At 37.5% G+C, this 21,953-nt stretch overlaps 1 protein-coding gene across 1 annotated transcript in view; it reads left to right on the plus strand.

Annotated features, from left to right (window-relative positions):
* The first annotated feature begins 1,987 nt into the window (after nucleotides 1-1,987).
* DCP2 (decapping mRNA 2) overlaps nucleotides 1,988-21,953 on the plus strand; it is an 82,448-nt gene continuing 62,482 nt past the window's right edge. Inside the window, exons 1-2 of the mRNA XM_004480292.4 lie at nucleotides 1,988-2,283; nucleotides 21,720-21,871. Of these exons, the coding sequence (XP_004480349.1) occupies nucleotides 2,231-2,283; nucleotides 21,720-21,871 (205 nt within the window). The 5' untranslated portion in view covers nucleotides 1,988-2,230. The remainder of the gene's footprint in view (nucleotides 2,284-21,719; nucleotides 21,872-21,953) is intronic.

Below are 21,953 nucleotides of genomic sequence, written 5' to 3' on the forward strand. Positions count from 1 at the left end.
GAACAGATGTTGAACTGTGTTAGGTTATCAGGTATTGAAATTAAGGGAAAGTTGTAAAATGTAATTTTGAATAATCCTAAAATTTAATTTAAAGACATTCTGACCTTGAGTGTTGAAAAGCCATCTGCTGCTACATTCTGACAAGGGGTCCATGGTTTATACCTGACTGGCAAAGGCAGTCTGTGGAACAAAAAAGGTTAAGAATCCCTGCCCTAAAAAGTCCAGCTCACCAAAGTCAGTTGCCATGTGTTGAAGCAAGATGACAGGCAATCTCTGTGAGGGTTCAGCCTTCCTCTCTCAGCTACAGGTTGGTATAGGGCTTGTTTCTTTCTGGGCTCAGCTGCAACTATCAGCTGAATGGCTCATCTCTTTTCCTGAGCTGCAGGATCAAAGTTCTCTCCTCTGCTGTCTATGGAACTCTCTCTCTCTTCCTGTGTGTCTTCTTCTGTGTGTGTCCATTTATATTAGCCTACTAAGGAGGCCGGGACTCATCATGCCCTACTGCTGGGGTCGAATCAAAGTCCTCATCTTTTATCAAGTAAACTTAAAACCTTTTAATTTAATACAACCAAAGGGGATCACACCCAGAGGAAAAGTCCAGTTTACAAACAAAGTTTTTCTCTCTTTTTCTGGGATTCATAAATAATATCAAACTGCCACAGTGGAGACCAAATTAATAGCAAAAAGCAGCTAAGAGGAATAAATACTATTCTGGGAGAAGAAAAAAATTTAAACGTATGTTTAATATCCTCAGAGAGAGAAGATAAATTATTGTATCTATGAAGCAAGAATATGACACAAGAAAGACCAAAAGAGAACTCTGGAAAAATAAAAATATTACAGCAGGCACAAAAAACTCTATAGATGACTGGAGGAAAAAGGAAAGTAAAATGGATTGTGACAGGCTTCTAATATCATGCTAAGGTAGTTTGGGTTTGCCCCTACATTCATGGGGGGCTATCAGAAGCTGAATAAAACAAAACAAAACAAAACTCGGGCAATTACACAGATTAAGAATGGAGGTTAGGGAGCTTTTGCGGTAGTGAAGTAAAGATCGTGGGCATTTGGACAGAAATCAAGAGAAAAGACAGGACATTAAATGGTAGAACAGACTAAACTCGGGACCAGCAAGTGTCTGTGTCAGCCCGTGGGTCTGACATGACAGAAAGGAGAACACGTGGATTCAGTTTTTCCACGGATCCTGAATGGATTGGACTCCATTAAGGAAACTGAGGAATGAGGATGAACAGGTTGGAGAAGTATGAGTGTGTAGGGGACTTAGAATACAGATCACTAGTTCAGATTTAACATTTTCTAAGATCTCACTACGTGCCAGATCTGGGGATTAAAGTCCTCGTCTTCATATTTGGGTCAGAGGTGAGTCGCTTTAAAAAGGTATACCCCGGAGCGATGTGGCGCAATCGGTTGAGCTTGAGAGCCTGCTTCCACATGGGAGGTCCTGGGTTCAGTCCCTGGTGCCTCTTAAAAAACAAGCAAACGAAACGAAAAAACCAACGCAAGGAGGCCGATGTGGCTCAGTGGGTGAGTACCGGCTTCCTACATAGGAGGAGGTCCCGGTACTTCAAAAAAAAAAAAAAAGGTATACCTCTTCAAGTGCTCTTCTGAAAGCACTTGTGGCGGAGGCACCGGTGTGCGTGCACGACATTTAGTGATGGGAATCAGGAATACACGACTGCGAGGAACTGACCCTTTCGGTCTGCCTGTACCCTGCTCAGTTACAGAGGACATTCATACCAAACGAGAGCTCAAGATTTCGGTCTTGTCATCTCTTTATAAGAGAGCGAAAAGAGCGGCACGGCGCGCATGCGCATGCCCACCCCTGGGCTCAAAGGCGGCGGGAAGTTGGTTTTCTGAGCAGCAACTGAACAGCTTGAAGTCTGATTGGGGACGACGGACCAATAAACAAATGTCCCATTGGCTTAGCCTGCCCAGGTTCCTGATTCTCCAGCTTCCCATTGGGCCTTTCAAGCAGGGCAGGGGCGTGACTCCCGGGACTCCGCCCCGCTTCTTGGCCCAGCCTAGGGTCCAGGGCTGAGGGAGCGGGACGGAAGTGAGCAGGGCCCGCCCCCTCCCCTTCTAGTCTTGGTCGGAACCGCCACCGCCGCCGCCGCAGCCACTCGCTCTTCTGCGAGCCGGAGTCTCCCTGCCGTACCCTCGGTCCCCGGCCGCGCGGAGCCGGGATGCACTACTCCTGCTGTAGGTCCTCATCATGGAGACCAAACGGGTGGAGATTCCCGGCAGCGTCTTGGACGATCTCTGCAGGTACTGCGGCGTCCCGTGCTGACCCGGCCCCGGCTACCTTTCGTCCCCATCTCGGCCTCAGTTTCCTCTCAGATCCCCTGACTCCCAGAGCCCTCCCGGTCTCCTCCCCGCCACCCACACCCATGTCCTTGCTTTCCGGTCCCGCCACTGCCCGCTTTTTACCGCCCAGCCTTCTCAGAAGACACGACCTCTCTTTTTCCAGTTTCCTTGTTTCTCACTGTCCTTTCCATCCTTGGCCGCGCAGCACCCGAATTTCCTCTTTTTCTGAGTTCTTTAGCGTTTTTTTTCGGCTGCCCCCTCCCCCTCCCCCTCCCATTGTTTTTTCTGCCTCTGACTTTTACTGGCCGTCCCCCGCCCCATTTCTGATTCCCCGATTCTGTGGAAAGACCCCACAGTGTTCTAAGTCTTAGAATCAATCCCAGGTGCCTGGGCCCTCGCAAGGAGCACTTTCAAATTTACTCCTTTCCTGGAACCCTGTATTCTTAGACGTCTTGGCATTCTGTTAATTCTTACCAAAAAATTGCTATCTTCTTCGTTCCCAGAACTGTCGTTGAGAGGAAAAAATTCTAGAGCCTGGAGCTGCTGTTATTTTCATTCTCTAATCATTCTTTTTTAAGGAAATTCTCAACCACAGAGTTTTTAACTCAGTATATTTTTTACACGATCAATTTTCTGTATTCTTCTCTCTTGTTAGCTATGATTTCAAATAGCCAAATGCATTTAAAATGGACTTAACGTATTTTTTCCTGAAGTAAAAATTTTGCAGTAGTAATACCTGAGCTGTCCCCGTGCTATGTGGGTTGGGAAGTAAGATTACAAGGCGACTGAAGGCTCAGACAAAGATAACTTTTCAGTTATCTTAGCTGTATTAGTGTCCAAAACGTCTAACTTTTAGTAGTTGTGTTGCACTCATGCTTTTATTTATTTTTAAGGGGAACGAAAGGACCAATATTTGTGTAGAGTTTCCGCCGTGTGCCAGGCACTGAGTTTTCCCTTCACATATATCGTTTTATTTAATCCTTGTAACAGTCCTATTTGGTAGGAACAATTATTTCCATTTTCATCTGAGCAGACCCAGGAGAGATTGTAATTTACACAAGGTCACGCTAATTCAGAAAATCAAGATTTGAAACCCAGGCCTTTTTCTTTGCAATGCCTCTGCTTTTTCTCTTACACCAGGCAAATGTAATAGGAAGTCAAGTCTAATATGTTGAATTTCACAAAAGGAAAGTACATGTAGATAAATGAATGGACTAATTTTGCAAATAAAAAGAATTAATGGCACTGTATTTCTTTGATAGTTTAATTATAATTTTTGGAATATGATAGATTCAAATGAACTACAAAAAGGTTTAAAGGTACTTATCTTTTATGATCTCAAATTTGTAAGAAAAAAAATTTGATAAATATATTGGTGTGGACAAATGACTAGAAGAACATGTACAAAAGAGAGATAATGAAATTACTACTTTTTTCAAGTTTGCAAGATTTTTAAAAGGATGTGAATGTTATAATTAGAAAAAAATTTAAAGATGTATATTTGGAAAGGAAAACAGTAATTATGTATGGATTATTAGGGATATTAATTTAGATTTAGAAAATGATCGGGCAATCACATTTTACAAGGCATTTATATCAAAGTTCCTATGGGTATTGAGTTTAACTTGTATATTACGTTCGATTACATCATTTAAAGAAATCCCAGCCATTAAGAAGGCATTGATTTTATATGTAGAACCTACTTATTCACAAAATAATTATATTGTGTTTTGCAAACAAAGGATTAAACATCTGTTAAGTGTTAAAGATACTTGGTTTTCCATTGAGTGTATTTAAGCTATTTTATTATGCAGATATTTTGGAATAGAGTAACTTTTTTTTTTCCAAGTAAAAAATATTCAATTATTGTGTTTTGAACATAAATAAAAATAATGTGTTTGTAAGTTAGGGCTAGCTACTGGATAAATTAATAAGGAAACCAATTAACCACTTCTTAAAACTATTTTCAAGTTACTGTGATAATGTTTATAATGTATTTATTGATTAAAGGCTCTTTATGTTAAATAATTCAGACTTTTGATGATGGTTTTTAAAAAAATTTTTATGGATAGAATTTGTTTACTTTCTATAAAAATATGGCTTAAAAGAGGTTCAATTTTCCTGCTCTTCTTTGTACTCTGTGTACCTCTTGATTTCTGAATTGGGTTTAGATGTTTGTTCTTCATTTGTTCCCCCCACTTCTGCTGCTTGTTATTACTATATTTAAGAGGTGTTTGTTTTGTGTCTTTTTATTTATTGATAATTACCTATTCCTGCTAATCTTGCCAACTCCAGTCATTGCCTATATTAATAACTTTAGGACAAATATAAAACTTGGGGTTGATTTTGATGTGAAAATTTAGAGCAAGACACTTAAATTTTTAAAATGTGACTTTGTTAACATTAGACTGCTTAGTACCTAAGTCCTGGAATGTCTTTCAGATGGTTTAATATGCAACATTTCGTTTACTGAAATACTGTGCAGCACTTAGAAATTCCTAAAGCAATAAGCAAATAGTAAATGGCAGGAAAATATTTGTGTTTGAAAAGATGTTGACAATATACTATTGAGTATAATACTGACTTAGTTATATAATGCCTTTTTATTAAAAGTTTAAAAAATATGTATGTGTATGGGTATGTATTTGTGTAAGTACAGAAGAAATCTGAAAGAATATTCACCAAACTGCTAACAGTGGTTACTTCTGGGTGGAGGAATTAGAGGACAGGAAGGGAAGACTTTGTCTACAACGTTCTAGTGACACACTTAGTTATATAATTAAAAAGGTACATAAAGTAAATCTGCAGCATTTTGTGGTGATACTTGCTTTTGGTGCTCAATGATTTTTGACATTAAAAGCCAAATACAGAATTTTTCAATACTATTTAGCTGATTAAAGAATTTAAATGTATGTTTTTAAAGTAAAACCTGAGAGCTACAATTTGGTAAGTTGTTTCTCTTTCAAGAAAATTCTTGAATTTTTTAAAAGCCCCTTTGTTTAAGAACTAGGTAGTGAGGCAACTCTAAGAGTTAAAAGGAGAAAGGTATTGTCCTGCAACTAATGTTACTGCTGTTTTCGTAGTAGCATAGATTTGTACCCATCTTCAGCTAGCCATTTTAGTGTAGAATTTTACTGAAGCATTTTTTACTAATTGCAGTCCTTATACTAATGTTCTATCTGCTAATGTTCTGTCTGTGGTAACATTGAAAAGATGACAATTTATGAGGTAGAGAAATTTTTCTCATAACAAATTATTGTGGAAAATATTTTATTTTAGCTAACTGTATGCACACTTTAAAAATCTTTAAACAGTGTTCTTTCACAAAATGAAAGTATCAAATATGCCTAATGTCTGGTATCCAGATTTTCTTTTTTCTTATAAACTGCCTTGAAGTCAGCTTTTAGCTATTAAAAACACATACTCATGGCTGTTTTGTTTTGTTTTTTAAATCAAACAGTACAGAAGAGTTTTATAAATGAAACAGTATCTTGCCCCTATCCTTTTCTTTCCCTGTTCTGCTGTTGAATTCTTCTGGTGGATATTTCTTTTTTATTATTTTTTAAAATTTCTTTGTCTTTATTTATTTTTTAATGTTACATTAAAAAAATGTGAGGTCCCCATATACCCACTCACCCCCCTCACCCACTCCTCCCATAACAACAACCTCCTCCATCATCATTGCATTCATTGCACTTGGTGAATACATCTCTGAGCATTGCTGCACCACGTGGTCAATGGTCCACATTATAGTTTACACTCTCTCTTGTCCATCCAATGGGCCATGGGAGGACATACAATGTCCAGTAACTGTCCCCTGCAGTACCACCCAGGACAACTGGTGGATATTTCAATATTTTAAAAAACTTGTGCTAATTTTTTTGTTTTATCAACTTTAGATGTTTGAGGATTTAGCTTACCTTGTTAAATACCAGGTGAGGGTTTAGTTTACCACACCCACTTTTGCCTTCATTCTATTTCCAATATAGTTAAATCACTTTTAAAGTTAATGTTTTCTTTGACTTTGATATGTTTAGGGTTATATTTCTGTTTTATGAACTTTCAGACAGTATCTCTGTCTCTTCTTGATGAGGTGATGTGATTACTGTCCCATCTTTTCTTCCATTTCTCTTTTTTACCCATTCCCTCAGCTTCTATCCAGGTGAACTTAAAGTTAAACTTGATGATATTTACATTCTAATTTTATTTTATTTTTTTAAAGATTTATTTTATTTATTCTCGCTCCCCCCACCCCCCCGCTTGCTTGCTGTCTTCTCTGTGTCCATTCACTGTGCGTTCTTCTGTGTCCGCTTGTCTCCTTTTGTTGAGTCATCTTGCTGCACCAGCTCTCCGCAGGCTTGGGCGGTCAGCTGTCTGTGGGCACGGGCTGTCAACTCTCCACGGGCACAGACCAGCTTGCCTTCACAAGGAGGCCCTGGGACTTGAACCCAGGGCCTCCCATGTGGTAGATAGGAGCCTAATTGATTGAGCTACATCCACGTCCCTCTAATTTTAAATCTTAACAGTCTGCTATACTTTTTACTGATGGTTGATTGAAAAAGTTTTCCAGTAACAGCAATTTTTTAGTATAGCTATCTGCATATTTTTCACTGTGGAGGCAAGTCATGAGATCTCTTTGGTAATGATCTTGAAGGAGAATGTCCAAAAGTACTCTCCTTTCTTATATTCTACATATAATTTTGATGCTGTCTTTTAGTTTTTTTCTTTTGGGGAAAAAAGAAGCATATGCTTTAGTCACTATTCCTTGGTTCCTTATAGCGGTTTTTGAAACCCATTTTTTTTCTGTTGGCTTTTGTTCTAATTTTGGCTTTTTCACATTTGGACTATGATTTTCTTCTATCTCTACCATCCCCTTCCCCCTGCACCTCAGATATTTCTAGCTACCTTTTTTCCCTTTCTGTACCTTTATTATATATGTGGTTGTACCTTGAATCATACTCTCCATCCTGTAGAATTTTTTTTTCTGGAGACTGCCCTCTTGATACTTCCATCCTCTATTCCAGCTTGTCCTGATTGCTTTCTTAACTTGCTAAATGGCTGGCATACTAATAATTCCATTTCACAGTTCTGCCAGGATATATCCATCTTCTCTTTAATCTTATGTTTTTCCTTTTTTGGTTTTCATTCTTGTTTTGCTGGTATACATTCTGAAGTAATTTTTTTTGAGAAGATCATTAGGTAAAATATGTGAGTCCTCATATGACTAAAATGTTTGTTTTTCTTCTCAGACTTACTTTATGCTCCTTTGCGGTCCAGGGTTCATACTTCGAGAACTAAGGTTCTAGGAGATATCTTAAGTACTCTCTTCCAGTGCGTTCGTTGAATTTATTTTAGTGATGATAGTTTTAATTTCTAAGAGCTCTTATTCTTTGTGCCTTAAAAAAAAGAAAAAGAAAAAAAAGTACAGCTGTTCTGAAAAAGCAATAGTCTTTTTTTCCATTTATTGAAATATATCACTCATACATAAACGTACATAAACAGTAAATGTATAATAGTTGTGAACTTACAAAACAAACATATATAACATCAAATAAACATATATAATATCTCACCCTACCACCAATAACTTGCATTGTCTTTAAACCTTTTTAGCTGATTAAAGAGCATTGTCAAAATATTACTATTAAACAAAGTATTTTTCCCTTTACCAATCCAATTATTATCTTTATATCATTTATATGTGAACATACATAATTAAGTGTATAGTAAAAGTTGTGAACTTACAAAGCAACCATGCATAGCATTATACAAGGGTCCCATATATCAACCCTCCACCAATTCCTTGCATTGTCATGAGATGTTTGTTACAAACTATGAAGGAACACAAGCAATAGACTTTTAAACCTTTAAGAACACTACTTCTACCCCCTCAATCCCATCCCCATTTTCTTCTGTTTTCTGAATTATCTTTTCTTCAGGGTTAATTTTTTCTTTGCCATGTCCCAGGTTTCCCTTAGATGTTGGGTAATCCTTGCTTGCCTTTTCATATTTAAGAAGAGGCAGTAGAGAAGCTTGTTTATTGATTGGCTTCTCCTTTATTTGAGTAGATAGGGAACTGCCTCTTACACTGGGGTCTGTCCCTTAAAACACCAGTGTATAAAACCTTTGCTCTGGTGTGCCAGTACTCAAACTCTGCTGAAGTTAGAAAAGAACCCTAAGGGGTTATGTTTTTCATCACCTCCCTTGTAGGGAAAACTGACTGTCAAGAGTTTGGATGCTCTTCTAACAATAAACAAGACCTTGCCACTGTCCCTTGTTTTTAGCTCCATTTCTTATTCCCATTCTCCAGTTTTCTTTTCTCCACTTTTGGCTTTTCTTGGTTGGGATGGGGGTGGGATTGGCATTCTCCTTGTCCTAGGAATTTTCTTAGGTCATGGCTAATGTCCTCTAGAAAATTTTCTGAAATGGGAATTTCTAGTTAAAGATGTTATCTTGACTATAGCATCTACTTTTACTTCCTCCCTTCTCAAGTCCACTAAAACAAAGTCTTAAAAAAATTCCTTTCCCCAAGGAAGGGAAGAATGGGTGAAGAGATGAGCAACCACATTTTGGAAACTATAAAAGCAGATAGAAAAATATGTGACTTAGTAGACTTGAAAAAACGAGATGAGACTACTATAGTGTCAGTCTGTTTCAGATTAAGACAATACTGAAAAGTGAATTTATACATCATTTATACTCAGAATCCTCAGCCCTCTTCCCCTGTTCAGCTCCCAAATATGGCAGCTAGGCCTTTATCCTCAAGGCAGAAGGTTGGAAGATTCTTTCATAGGCAATCTGACTAGCCCAAGATGAAAGACTAAAAGATACTGGCATTGGAGTTTTCCAAGTAAGTGGCTCAGCCAGATCACTTTAAATTGTGTCTCATAGTTTGACAAGCCTCCTAAGCAGCTTTGTGTGTTCCTTCACACTTAAGTATGAATTTCTAAGAAAGCCCTTTTAACATGAAAGGTGAAGATCAAAAATAACAGAAAAAAGCAATTAGGAAGACTCAGGACTATGCATGTAGAAGAAAGCTTAGAAAAAACAAACCCCAAATTTAAATTGATCTCCTTAGAGGCAGATTTTTTGCAGCTATGAAATAAAAACAGGATACTCTATAAAAAGCATAATTTAAAAAACTATGAAAAGAGCTTTTGGAAATTAAAAATATGAAAGCAGAAACAGAAACCTCAATGGAAAGATTGCAAAGATATTAAGGAAGTTGTCTAGAAAGTGGGGGGGGAGAACAGGTAGGAAGTAACAGAGAAAAGACAATCATAAGAGGAGCTAGTCCAGGAGGTCCAGAAAGAGAATGGAGGGGAAGAAATCATCAACAAAATAATTCCAGGTAACTGTTCAGTACTGATGGATATGAGTTTCCAGATAGATATGTTTTGTTGAATGGCCAGTACAGTGAATGAAAAATAGATACTGGAATATTTGGGAACATTGGCAACAGAAGGAAGGTCCTAGAAGCTGTTTTTCATGTATGACACGAAAAAAATGTTATATACAAAGAATTAAGAATCTGAATGGCTTCGGTCTTCCCAACATCAAAATCGGAGGCTGGACGGAGAGAGTAATGTCTTAAGAATTCTAAAGGAAAATGATTTCCAATCCAGAGGATAAATATGTTTTCAGATGTAAAATGTCTCACCATTTACTACCCCAGTATTCTTCCTCCAGATGGTAAGGGAGGATGTACTTCAAGAAAACAAGGAAGTAAATCAAGAGGAAGGAAGACAAGATACAAGAAAATGAGATTTAACAGATGTACACAGTGTGTAGAGGGCAACCAGTCTAGATTGGAACAGATCAGAAGACTCTAGGAGAGTTCTCAAGGTGAAATTGATACATTTGAATGAACATCTTGAGGGAAAAAAAAAAAAACTGGTGGAGGTTTGAATAAGTGACAAGTATAGAGAAAATGAAGCAAAGGAAAAGACAAAATTATTAATCACAGAGATAAAGAATTGTTCAGGAAGACAAAAATAATCATGGTTTACTATGTGGCTTAGTTGTGAATTGCTTTAGAATCATAATGAAAAGACAGTGTTCTAACCCAGTAGTACTAAAGGTGATTTTGTCTTCCTTTCCGGGGAACATTTGATATCTGGAAACATTTCAGGTTGTTACAACCAAGGGTGGTGATGCGATTGACATCTACTGGGTTGAGAGAGGTTAGAGATGCTGCTGAACATCTTACAATGCATGAGAAGGATGGCCTTTCACAACATACAATTATCTGCTCCAAAATTTCAATAGTGCTAAAGTTGAAAAACTTATTTAAGCAGAACCTTAATATAGTTTTGTTGGGAGAGTGGAGAGATGAGAAAATGGAATGGGAATAGTTAGTTTCTTATCTTCTGTAGTAGAAGTCAGAAAATGCCCCAAACTGAAAAAAATAAGAAACAGTGGATATTGAGATATGGGGTTAAATGAAATAAAATCAGGTAAGAGGGCTAATCTTTGCAGTGCTATTTAGTTCTGTCCTGTGGGTGCCCCATGGTGGCCAAGGTAGGATATGGTCACTGCTCCCTGGTGTAGTTCAGTTCTCAAAGTATGGTGTGCTGTTTTTAATCCTAACCCAAGGATATTGTGCTCCAGGTTGAGCCCTGGAATTCATAAACAACTTTAAGGGACCATTTTCCTGAGCTGCTCCTCTCTGCTATTCCCTGATGCTTTCTGCTACCTGGGGCAGAAAGTCCTCTGGCCAGGAAGTCACTTGGCTGCACACCTCATGTGACTGCTCATCTCTGGGACCATGTGGCTGGAGGTCAGAGAGGACAAAAAGCAATGGAGGTTGGCCTATTCTCTTGGTGCGACAGCCTTTGAGATGAGTAGAAGGTTTCTCTCCTCTGTGAGTCCCCTTTACTGCCACTATTGCTGCCCCTTCTATAACACTTGAGATTGCTTGGAATCTGGAGCTGAGAGAAGAGGGAAAAGAAAAATGGAAGGATTTAGCCTATTGTCACAGTTAGGAAACCCCTTTAAAAACCCTTCTTGATCCTATGGCAAAACTAAAGGTCTTCTGGAGCTCTCTCATCCCTGCCCATGCCCATGCCCATCTTCAGGTTACCCCTCTTCCCCCCACATGTCAAGGTGGGTGTTCTCTGCTTGTTTTTCCCAATCCTTCTGCTACTATTTACTTTTTTATTTAAAGAGGTACTGGGGATTGAACCCAGGAGCTCGTATCTGGGAAGCAGGCACTCAAACACTGAGCTACATATACTCACCACTCTTTACTTTCTGAAGTACTCAAATAGCTATGCGTTCTACCCAGGTATTAGAGCTGTATTTTATGGGAGGGAGAAAGTGGAGTGGGCCTACTAAGTTTTACCGGAAGTGGAAACCTATATAAACATATAAAAGGTAAATTGTAGCTAATCTGTAATTACTAGTATGTGTAAGCTTACTAGACTCTGGAAATAAAAAAGATGCAAAGATGGGGAAGTGGACTTGACCCAGTGGTTAGGGCATCTGTCTACCACATGGGAGGTCCACGGTTCAAACCCCGGGCCTCCTTGACCCATGTGGAGTTGGCCCATGTGCAGTGCTGGTGCACCCAAGGAGTGCCATGCCATGCAGGGGTGTCCCCCGTGTAGGTGAGCCCCACATGCAAGGAGTGCACCCCATAAGGAGAGCCTGCCCAAGAATGGTGCCACACGCACAGAGCTGACACAACAAGATGATGCAACAAAAAGAAACACAGATTCCTATGCCACTGACAACAACAGAAGCGGACAAAGAAGAACGCACAGCGAATAGACACAGAGAACAGACAGCTGGGCCGGGGGGGGGGGGGGAAGGGGTAGGGGAGAAGAAGAAAATAAAACCCTTAAGAAAAAAAAAAAAGATGCAAAGATACAGTATGTTAATCTCTGAACTAATTTAGAAGAATTTGTGGGTAGTTGTATTAATAATCAGGTAATTGCTGTAATGGAATAGAGTCTGAGAGAGAGTATAAGTCTGTTCATGGGAGTGTAGTGTACCTACATAGAAGAGGAGTGTTTGTAAGCCTTTGTTGGAGTCACGGACCCGAAGGGTATCGGGAATGAAAAGACAAAAAGAGATTGGGATGAGGGGATCTGAGAGCATTGAAGCCTCAAGCTCATCAGACAAGTTTATTAATCTCAGGGGCTTCTTTATATACCCCAAGCAGTCGTGAGAACGAGCAACTATCCTAGCTAACTATTCCCATTACCTCAACCTGTGTAACAGAATGGATCAAAATCTGTGATTATAAATCAAGGTTCAGCATTTCAATGTTCTATTATATTGTTGAGAAAACATACCCATAAATCTTGTTGCCCAGGTTGTCCCGTTCTACCTAGTCCTCGTTCCACCTGAGCGTACACATCACCTTGCTAGATTTATGACCTGCACATATAGCTATGGAGACAGCATGACTCAGTGGTCAAGGAAGTAACTTGCTTCCATGGAAACAACATGCCTTTGTTTCCCACATTTCCCCCTTTTTGTTTTAGTCATGGTGGCTTTACCTGTCTTAGGTTGCCCTCCTCTGAGAGTCTTACCCATCATTGACTACCAGCCATGTGCACTGACCATGGGGAACTCATTGCACCGTTCTTGCAAGTACCAAATTATTGGCTTGTCCCATAACATTCACATGATGCAGTCTTCGGCAGACACCTTGTCCCAGGCAGGCAACAACAATGAGCAACAAGATTAACACACAAAGTCCTATTCCTAATGCTGATAAAAAATGTTGAGACTTCCACCAATTTACTGGATTAAACTTATAGAAATGAGAAATCAAATCATTAAAGGTATCCTTATCATCAGCTACATGAATTTGATTTTGAGATATTTCTAATATTTTTCTTTGTAATTCAGTTATTTCCAAAGAGATATTATTTTTATGGCCTAATAAATGATTCTCAATTTTTCCCCATTCTATATCAGATGAATTATAGGCAAGAGGAGTAATACAAAAGTTGTTTTCATTCCAATCACTTTTCAATCTCCTTAAGTTTAAATTATACAATTGATCTCCAATATGCAAAACAGCTGATTCTAAATCATTAACTTGATTATTTAAAGCTACCACAGCAGTAGCAGCAGCTGTAATGATTTCAGTCAGTTCCAAAATGCTTATAATAAGCAGTCCAATAAAGCATCTAGTCTGTTTCAAGAATTCTTGTACCGTATGTAGCAATAATTGACTTTCAGGAGACGACTGCCAAATCTGCATCATTCTCACAGGTATCCAGATGCCTTTTCTTCTTCTGGCCATTGCTATTGTTTCTTCATCCTGCAACACACTTTCTGATAGACATGTATACATGGCACCATTTTCATAAAACAGTGAGTCATTCTTAATAATTATCTTACCAGTTATGAAAACAAATGGATTTTTAACACACACTTTAAGATGATATGTTTGATTAAGGGTTAAATACTGTTTTGTCTTATTTATATTTCCTAACCATTCATAAGTAGGGACAATTCTAAGAAATATTTTCCACAAATTCTTTTGTAGGTTATGATTATAAGTGTCATTAGCCCAAGGGGCCGGTATCCATTTTCCTTTGTAATGTTAACAGTTCTTGCCACAATAGCATAAGGAGAGGACACACAGGCCTAAAGTCCATTGGCAGACACAAGCTGCAAGTTCATAGTTCCAGGATTTGTAAAGTTAATGTGATGCATGGCAGCAATTGCCACAGGTCTCAGTGAAGTATTTTAACCTCTAGCCATATTTCCACTTTTCCCCCTTTTGTTTTTGTAAAGTAAGGAATACAGTTCAGGTGGGTTTTTGTTGTATTACTCCCTGGAGCATTTGAATTGTGCATCTGAAGGCTCATTCTTCTCAAGAGCAGAAGGGATCTGATGTGACAGTCAGTGGAGTAAGCATGAAGAAAGTTATGGGGGATGTCTTTGAGCTGATGGCAAGGAACAGGCAGCCAGAACTGCTGGGCTAGGCATCACAAGGTTTGGTACTCATGATGTTTGTTTTTTCAGTGGAGCCACTTTGTCTTTTCTCATGTTTTAGTGGTAGGGCCCTGGATCTTCACAAAGGCATCTGTGTCAACAGTCCTAAAAGGGATGTTAGTGGGGGTGGGCAGGGACATGACAGACAGTCACCTGTTACTATTAGCAGGTATCCCAGATGTTTTTTCATAGATCTGAGGGTGATTTACAACAGTTCATTATTTCTGTCTTGCTTTTAGTATTTGCAATCCACCCCTGGATAGGGGTGGCAGTTTTTAGAGTGACCAGACACTATTGGGTTCAATCTTTCACTTTTAGCAGGACCTCCTATGCTGCACACAATTGCTTTTTTATACTGTACTTTTTTTTGGCCTCCTTCCAGAATTGTTATTAAGACCCAAGGGGTACTTGTTTGGATTTGTCTTTGCCACAGATTCCACCAAAGCCAATATTGGTGCTTGCCACATCCAATTCATAGGCTAAGTTAACGTCCACAGTTTACTTTCCTTTTATTATTATTTAAAGCAGCTTGTTGGAGGTTTTCCTACTTCTGTGAAAGTCTTTTCTCAATTAATATATACAATGGTTTTAATATTTGAGCTAAATGAGGGATGAGAGATTTTTAGTATTTTAACAATATTACAAATTTTATTAACATGAGAAAACATTATATTTTATTAATTACAGCAGAAAGTATAGTTTTATCTTACCCAACTAAACAACATTTAAGAATTTGATAGAGCAGCAGGGACTTTGCAACTTGTTCCAATTGTTTGCTTAGTTTAGACTTTTAAGATTCTATTGTCTCTGATGTTTCTTTTAATTCTGAAAAAAAGGATTACTTGTTAACGTCATCAGTAGGGTTTCAGCTACAGATTTTTTCTACGCAGCCAGATTATTATCACCATCCAGGAGAGATGGTTGGGCTATGGAAATAGCCCTGAAAAGCACTGCAAAAGTCCATTGTTGGGTTTTCCACAGATAGAGGAATGCAGCTGGCTTGACTTGTCTAAGAAGACACTAAAGAAAGCGTTAGCAAGTTTTAAAACAAAGTGATAGCAACACAGCTGGACATTAACTTTTTGCAATAAACTAGCAGTGTTTGGGATTGCTGCATACTACAGTGTTGTTAATTTATTCTATGATAAGAGGTTGTTTCTGTGACACATACTCTTTATAATAATTAAAACTATAATTAACCACATTGTACTTCTCTTTAATATTATGCTGAAATATTGGTAACTTTATACACTCTTAAACATTTATAGAAAGCGTTTACTCATATAACTTTAATTAACAGAGGGTTACAGAAAAAAAACTTGTTAATTTTATAACACTTAAACACTTTCCATTTGACTTATATTAAATGAACTCAATTATTTAATTTTTCTTTCAAGGTAGAAGAATAAATCTCTTGTAATTAGTTTGGAATAAAAGGCTACCTTTTAGGATTTAATTTTGAGAAAGCAGGTTTGAACGTTATGTTCCTTTAAAAGAGATAAGACTTTTCCTTGGAACACTGAGGAAATGATGAGGTTAAAGCACGAGAAGCTATTTTGATAAAACAGACCTTTTTTGTATACTGATTATTCAGGAAAAATGACTTGAGAGACTTTGAGAAAGAACAGAATTTTAACTTTGCATTAGTATACTACTTGATACTAAACCTTTTAAAATTTTATAGATAGACCTATCAAATTTTATTTAACTTTAATCATAAAAATTTCTTTTTTAAGAACCTTCTACACTTTAGTATTCACCTAGGTTTTGTTCCACATTCTGCTCTTTCCCAATAATCAATCATTTTATCTTAGGACAAAATCATCTATTTCCTTAATAATAAAAACACATTCCATATACCCACATATGAAGTTATCAAGCAAACTTCTTACAACATAATACCATCAACACTAAACAAGCTTGTTAATTAAAATAATAAACTTTTCTTTACTTCAAATACTGAGTAGCATGCAATATTAGAAATAGTCTCCTAGAAGCAAGTTGTCAGGGGAGACTGGCTGCTGCCAAGTGTTCCTGTTATAAAATTACCTTTTATTATTATTATTATTATTATTAATTCAGGTTTGTTTAATAATGACTTTTTGGAATTAGCCATTTAAACACTTTAATTTAAACAATGCTTCATTAAATTTCTTATAATCTTTATAACCATATAGACTATAATTATATTATTTTAAGACAAATTTTACCTTCACAGAACACATTTCTTAAAGTTACCACAATACTTTCTTTAACTTGCCACATGCATTTAAGTTCCAAGAGTTTATGAAAATTAGCCATTCTACTTTAGGACAAAACACACTTTTTAGAAGAAACTTATTAAATGTCAGTCAGCATTTTCACAAACTTTTAACCTTCTTTAATATTCATTTAAGTTTTACATCCTTCATTTTATCCTGTGAAGAAAAATAAGCTATTCATTTCAATCTAGGCAAGAACATCTTTTTATAAACAGACTTATAGTAATTTTGTTAATCAAGACTTACAATTTTTATCATTGTAGAGATCTTATTAACATTTAAACTTAAGTATTAATATAAGTGCTTTTTTAATTTTTGGCCATTTGAATAGAGCTTTTTTAAAAATTTTTATTAATTTATATTACCATCCAGAGGTATCAAAATATACACTGACATTGAACAGACAGACAGACACAAAACAATTACAACACATTAACAAAAAATACAGTTTACAATTAACTCATAATTCTTACTTTCTTGGTATAGCTGTTTTTAAGTTCTCTGTTATATCATATCTTAGATTTCACTTTTTAAAGATTTCTTCTGGAATCCATGTTGCCTGTAACATGCAAGCTTGTACTTGGAAACATTTTTATTAGTTATCAGCAATCAATTAAGATAACTTGAGACAGACCGTTAACACACTTTTGGATTATTACTCTGTAAGACTATACTGAGACTTAAAGTTCAGGAGTAAACTACTGATTTAAAACTGAAAATTCCTTTTTAAACCTTGATAAAAATTTTGTACTAATTTTATTATCTTGGTTAAATAGGCCCAATCAGAATTAGCATGGAAACAAAACAGAACACCAATGTTGCCATGTTTTTCTTTTTCCAGTGGCTTAACTCTGTTAGCTTCCACTAGCCCACAGCTACATTGTCATATAGACAGCAGGGGGTTTGCAGAGTTGCTGCCAGAATTGTTTCCTTATCTTAGTTAACACTTTGAGAGTTTTCTTACAAGCCTGATTTCACTTAACAAGGACTTTATTTAGTATTTTTACCTGTTTTAGATCTTTCAATAGTTTAAAAGGTATTGGTTCAAGATGGAACTCAACACCTCCCTGAGGATTATTAGCATCTGATGGAGTTGGTCGTAATATAACCAGAAAAGCTGATAATAATTGCATGGCCTCTGGATCTCCTCTTTGATATGCTCTTCGTAAAGCTTTCATTACATGTTTCCACTGTTTCAAATTTAAAACATTATGCCCCTGAGGCTGAAACCAACCATAATACTTTTGTATTAGAGCAAATAATTCTATTAACTCACAACTTTTTACAGGCACCCCACTACCTTTCAATAAAGTTTTTTAACACTTGCAAATATGCTTCTACACGTCCCATTTGATTACCCATTACCCTGATGACTTCACGGAAATGTTATTTACTTACTTAATCTTGAAGACTCGAGTCACACTGCTTTGGATGTCTCACATGACCCTCGACGCGGTCTTTTCCGCAGTTCCTGATACTGATTTGGAAGCCTCACTAACTTCTTCGGGCCCCACATTGGGCGCCAGATGTCGGAGTCACGGACCCGAAGGGTATCGGGAATGAAAGACAGAGAGATTGGGATGAGGGGATCTGAGAGCATTGAAGCCTCAAGCTCATCAGACAAGTTTATTAATCTCAGGGGCTTCGTTATATACCCCAAGCAGTCGTGAGAACGAGCAACTATCCTAGCTAACTATTCCCATTACCTCAACCTGTGTAACAGAATGGATCAAAATCTATGATTATAAATCAAGGTTCAGCATTTCAATGTTCTATTATATTGTTGAGAAAACATACCCATAAATCTTGTTGCCCAGGTTGTCCCGTTCTACCTAGTCCTCGTTCCACTTGAGCGTACACATCACCTTGCTAGATTTATGACCTGCACATATAGCTATGGAGACAGCATGACTCAGTGGTCAAGGAAGTAACTTGCTTCCATGGAAACAACATGCCTTTGTTTCCCACAAGCCTTAAAGGATGCATTAGGAGTTTACTTCATAGACATGAGAAGGGAAGGGTAGATATAGTATATGAATGGCAACTTAGGGCAGTTTCAAGAATTAGGCATCACTGAGTGTTAAGAACCTTATAGTGTGATAAAAGAGTTTGCACAGGTGGTCAGGGATCTGATACTGATGTCATATAGAATAGATTTTTTTAATCTTGGATAATGCTGTCAGGGTTACATGTTACATATACATTTTGTTCTTAGTGTATGTTCAGTTCATGCCCATTTTCTCCATACTTTTCCATATTGAACTGTAGTTTAATGTATTAGTCAGCCAAAGGGGTGCTGATGCAAAATACCAGAATTGGTTTTTATAAAGGGTATTTATTTGGGGTAGGAGCTTATAGATACCAGACCATAAAGCATAAGTTACTTCCCTTACCAAAGCCTATTTTCACGTGTTAGAGCAAGATGAGTGCCAACGTCTGTGAGGGTTTAGGCTTCCTGGGTTCCTCTCTTCTAGGGTCTTGCTACTCTCTGGGTTCAAGGTTCTTCTCTTCTTGGGGCTTCTGTTTCCTCTGTGAGCATACTGCGCGGGGCTCCAGCTAAGGCTTCAGCCTTAAACTCCAACATCAAAACTCCAACATCAAAAACCTTCAGCTTTGTCCTTCGTCAAGCCTCAAGGGGTGGGGACTCAATGCCTTAATGACATGGCCCAACCAAAGCCCTAATCATAATTTAATCACACCTAGGTGCAGACCAGTTTAACAAATACAATCTAATATCTATTTTTGGAATCATAACCATATCAAACTGCTACATTTACCGTGCATGCATTTACCCTATCATTTACTTAATCATTTCCTATTGGAATGTTATATTATTATAATTTTTCTTTTTTCTTTTTTGGTTTGATTTGAAACTTGGGAACAACCCCTTTAATACTGTGGCTAGTGAATAATTTAAGTGAGCAAACTGAGTTATACTGTATTTGATTTTTAAAGATGTAATTCTTGAAAACCTTTGAATTTGTTTTGGGTAGTTGAGACTTTTATTACAACAAAAAAAGGGTTTATTGAATCATGACCATGATCAATCATTTACATATTGATTATGGCTACAACATCCATATTGTCTGTCAAACAACGGCAAAATTGAGTAGTTGAAATAGAGAACGCATCACCTGCAAAGGAATCAAATATGTATTAAATGTTTATTAAAGTACTTATCTGAATTATTATTTAAAAATTACCAAAAATGTTCACCAAGTCTTGCATAAAGAGTTTTTTCCCTTAGTTTTTAAAGGCATTTTATTTATTTATTTATTTTTAAAAGATTTATTTATTTATTTAATTTCCCACCCTCCCCGGGTTGTCTGTTCTCTGTGTCTGTTTGCTGCGTCTTGTTTCTTTGTCCGCTTCTGCTGTCATCAGCGGCATGGGAAGTGTGGGCGGGCCATTCCTGGGCAGGCTGCACTTTCTTTCGCGCTGGGCGGCTCTCCTTACGGGGCGCACTCCTTGCATGTGGGACTCCCCTACGCGGGGGACACCCTTGCGTGGCACAGCACTCCTTGCGCGCATCAGCACTGCACATGGGCCAGCTCCACACGGGTCAAGGAGGCCCGGGGTTTGAACCGCAGACCTCCCATGTGGTAGACGGATGCCCTAACCACTGGGCCAAGTCCGTTTCCCTTAAAGGCATTTTAGATTACATAAAAGTTACCTTGAAAGTATAGGAGATTCCCATATATTTTCCCCTCCGCTTCTCACATTTCCCCCTATTAACGTCTGTCATTAGTGTGGTACATTTGTTACAATTGATGAACAAAGATTGAAGCATTGCTGCTAACCATGGTCTATAGTTTACATTATGGTTTCCACTTTGCACCACACAGTTTTATAGGTTTTGACAGAATGTATAAATAGCCTGTTTACGTCTTTGCTAAATCATGCAGAACAATTTCAGTGCCATAATAGGTGCTATGTTCCACCTATTCTTCCCTTTCCCTCCCCTTGGAACCTATGGTAACCAATAAGTTTCAGTTTTTCAAGAATAAGGTTCATAGTTACATGCATTGATTTTGAGGGCTTGATATCCTGATCTGTTTTCTTTTTTTAGGCACTGCCTGTGTACTCGAGAGATGCTTGCCCCTCTATTTGAGAATGTAGCAAGACTCCCCAGGGTGGGAGTTTAATATTTTGTTGTGTGGTTCTCCAGCCACTGAGATAACACTCTTTGACAAAATGAACACATTCATAATTCCATAAAAGCATGCCCCGGGTGCACCCTTTCCCACATATCCCCATCTCTGACACCCTATACCAAGGACCTTCCCTGCCATATTTGCCAAAAGAATATTCCCACCATTGTAGTTTCAAGCACAGACTTAAAAATCCCCAGAGTTCATGTGTTTCTTCTTCCAGCCTTCACCCCAGTACCATGGATAGTCCAACCCCCGCCTCCCTTACTGCTCACTCTCACAACTGTGATTCTTAAAAACCGTTGGATTTCAGTAATTCAAATTGTTTTTGAAGGTCACTACAAAAAAGGATCGCCAAAAATGCTTAGAGCTAGAAGATATAATTGGTTAGCTGCTTATGGTGAATGCTGTGAATCATACTCACTTAGATATACATATTGTTTCGTCTGTTTAACAAAGAAAGGAGGGTCATTATTTTAATCACATATCCACATTTGTACATATAATATATTATAAATGCCTATCCTCAAGTCTTCTTGGAAAAGACACTTGTATTTTTAAAATGAGAATATTTGAGATTTAGTTTAAACTCATTTAACAGATGAGGTGCTTTGAGAAGTCTAATGTATTAATGAAAAGCAGTGTTAATTCCTTTAATATTTCTTGGTAATACTTTGTGTGTGAAGATTAAGCAAATATCTAATGTATTTTTCATTGTTTGTATGAGTATATTTGCATATGTTCTTGTTAATAGACATGGGAAGAATCCCAGCAAAGGTTGTTTTCTTGTTCACCTTTAATTTTTTGTGAGTAAATAGGTTTTAAAATTCTTAAGTGAGATACATGTGATGTCCTTTCTTTTTTGAGCCATCTTCTTTTAATAATTTTCTCCAAATATTTCTTCTTTGATGAGTACTGTTCTTAGTCCCTTTTTTATGTTTGTGTATCAGGAATGTAGCAATTAAATAGGTTAAAGTAAATTGTTATAATTTGTAAATATAATTTTTATGTGTTTTGTTTTTGACAGCCGATTTATTTTGCATATTCCCAGTGAGGAAAGAGACAATGCAATCCGAGTGTGTTTTCAGATTGAACTTGCCCATTGGTTTTACTTGGATTTCTACATGCAGAACACACCAGGATTACCTCAGTGTGGGATAAGAGATTTTGCTAAAGCTGATATCCTTTTTATTAATGTAATGACTGTTTTCAATTTTTGTTAATAAAATATTTTAGCATAAATAAATGTCCTTTTCCTTGT

This window comes from Dasypus novemcinctus, chromosome 2 (genome assembly GCF_030445035.2).
Source record: "Dasypus novemcinctus isolate mDasNov1 chromosome 2, mDasNov1.1.hap2, whole genome shotgun sequence".
In the NCBI taxonomy this organism is placed as follows: domain Eukaryota; kingdom Metazoa; phylum Chordata; class Mammalia; order Cingulata; family Dasypodidae; genus Dasypus; species Dasypus novemcinctus.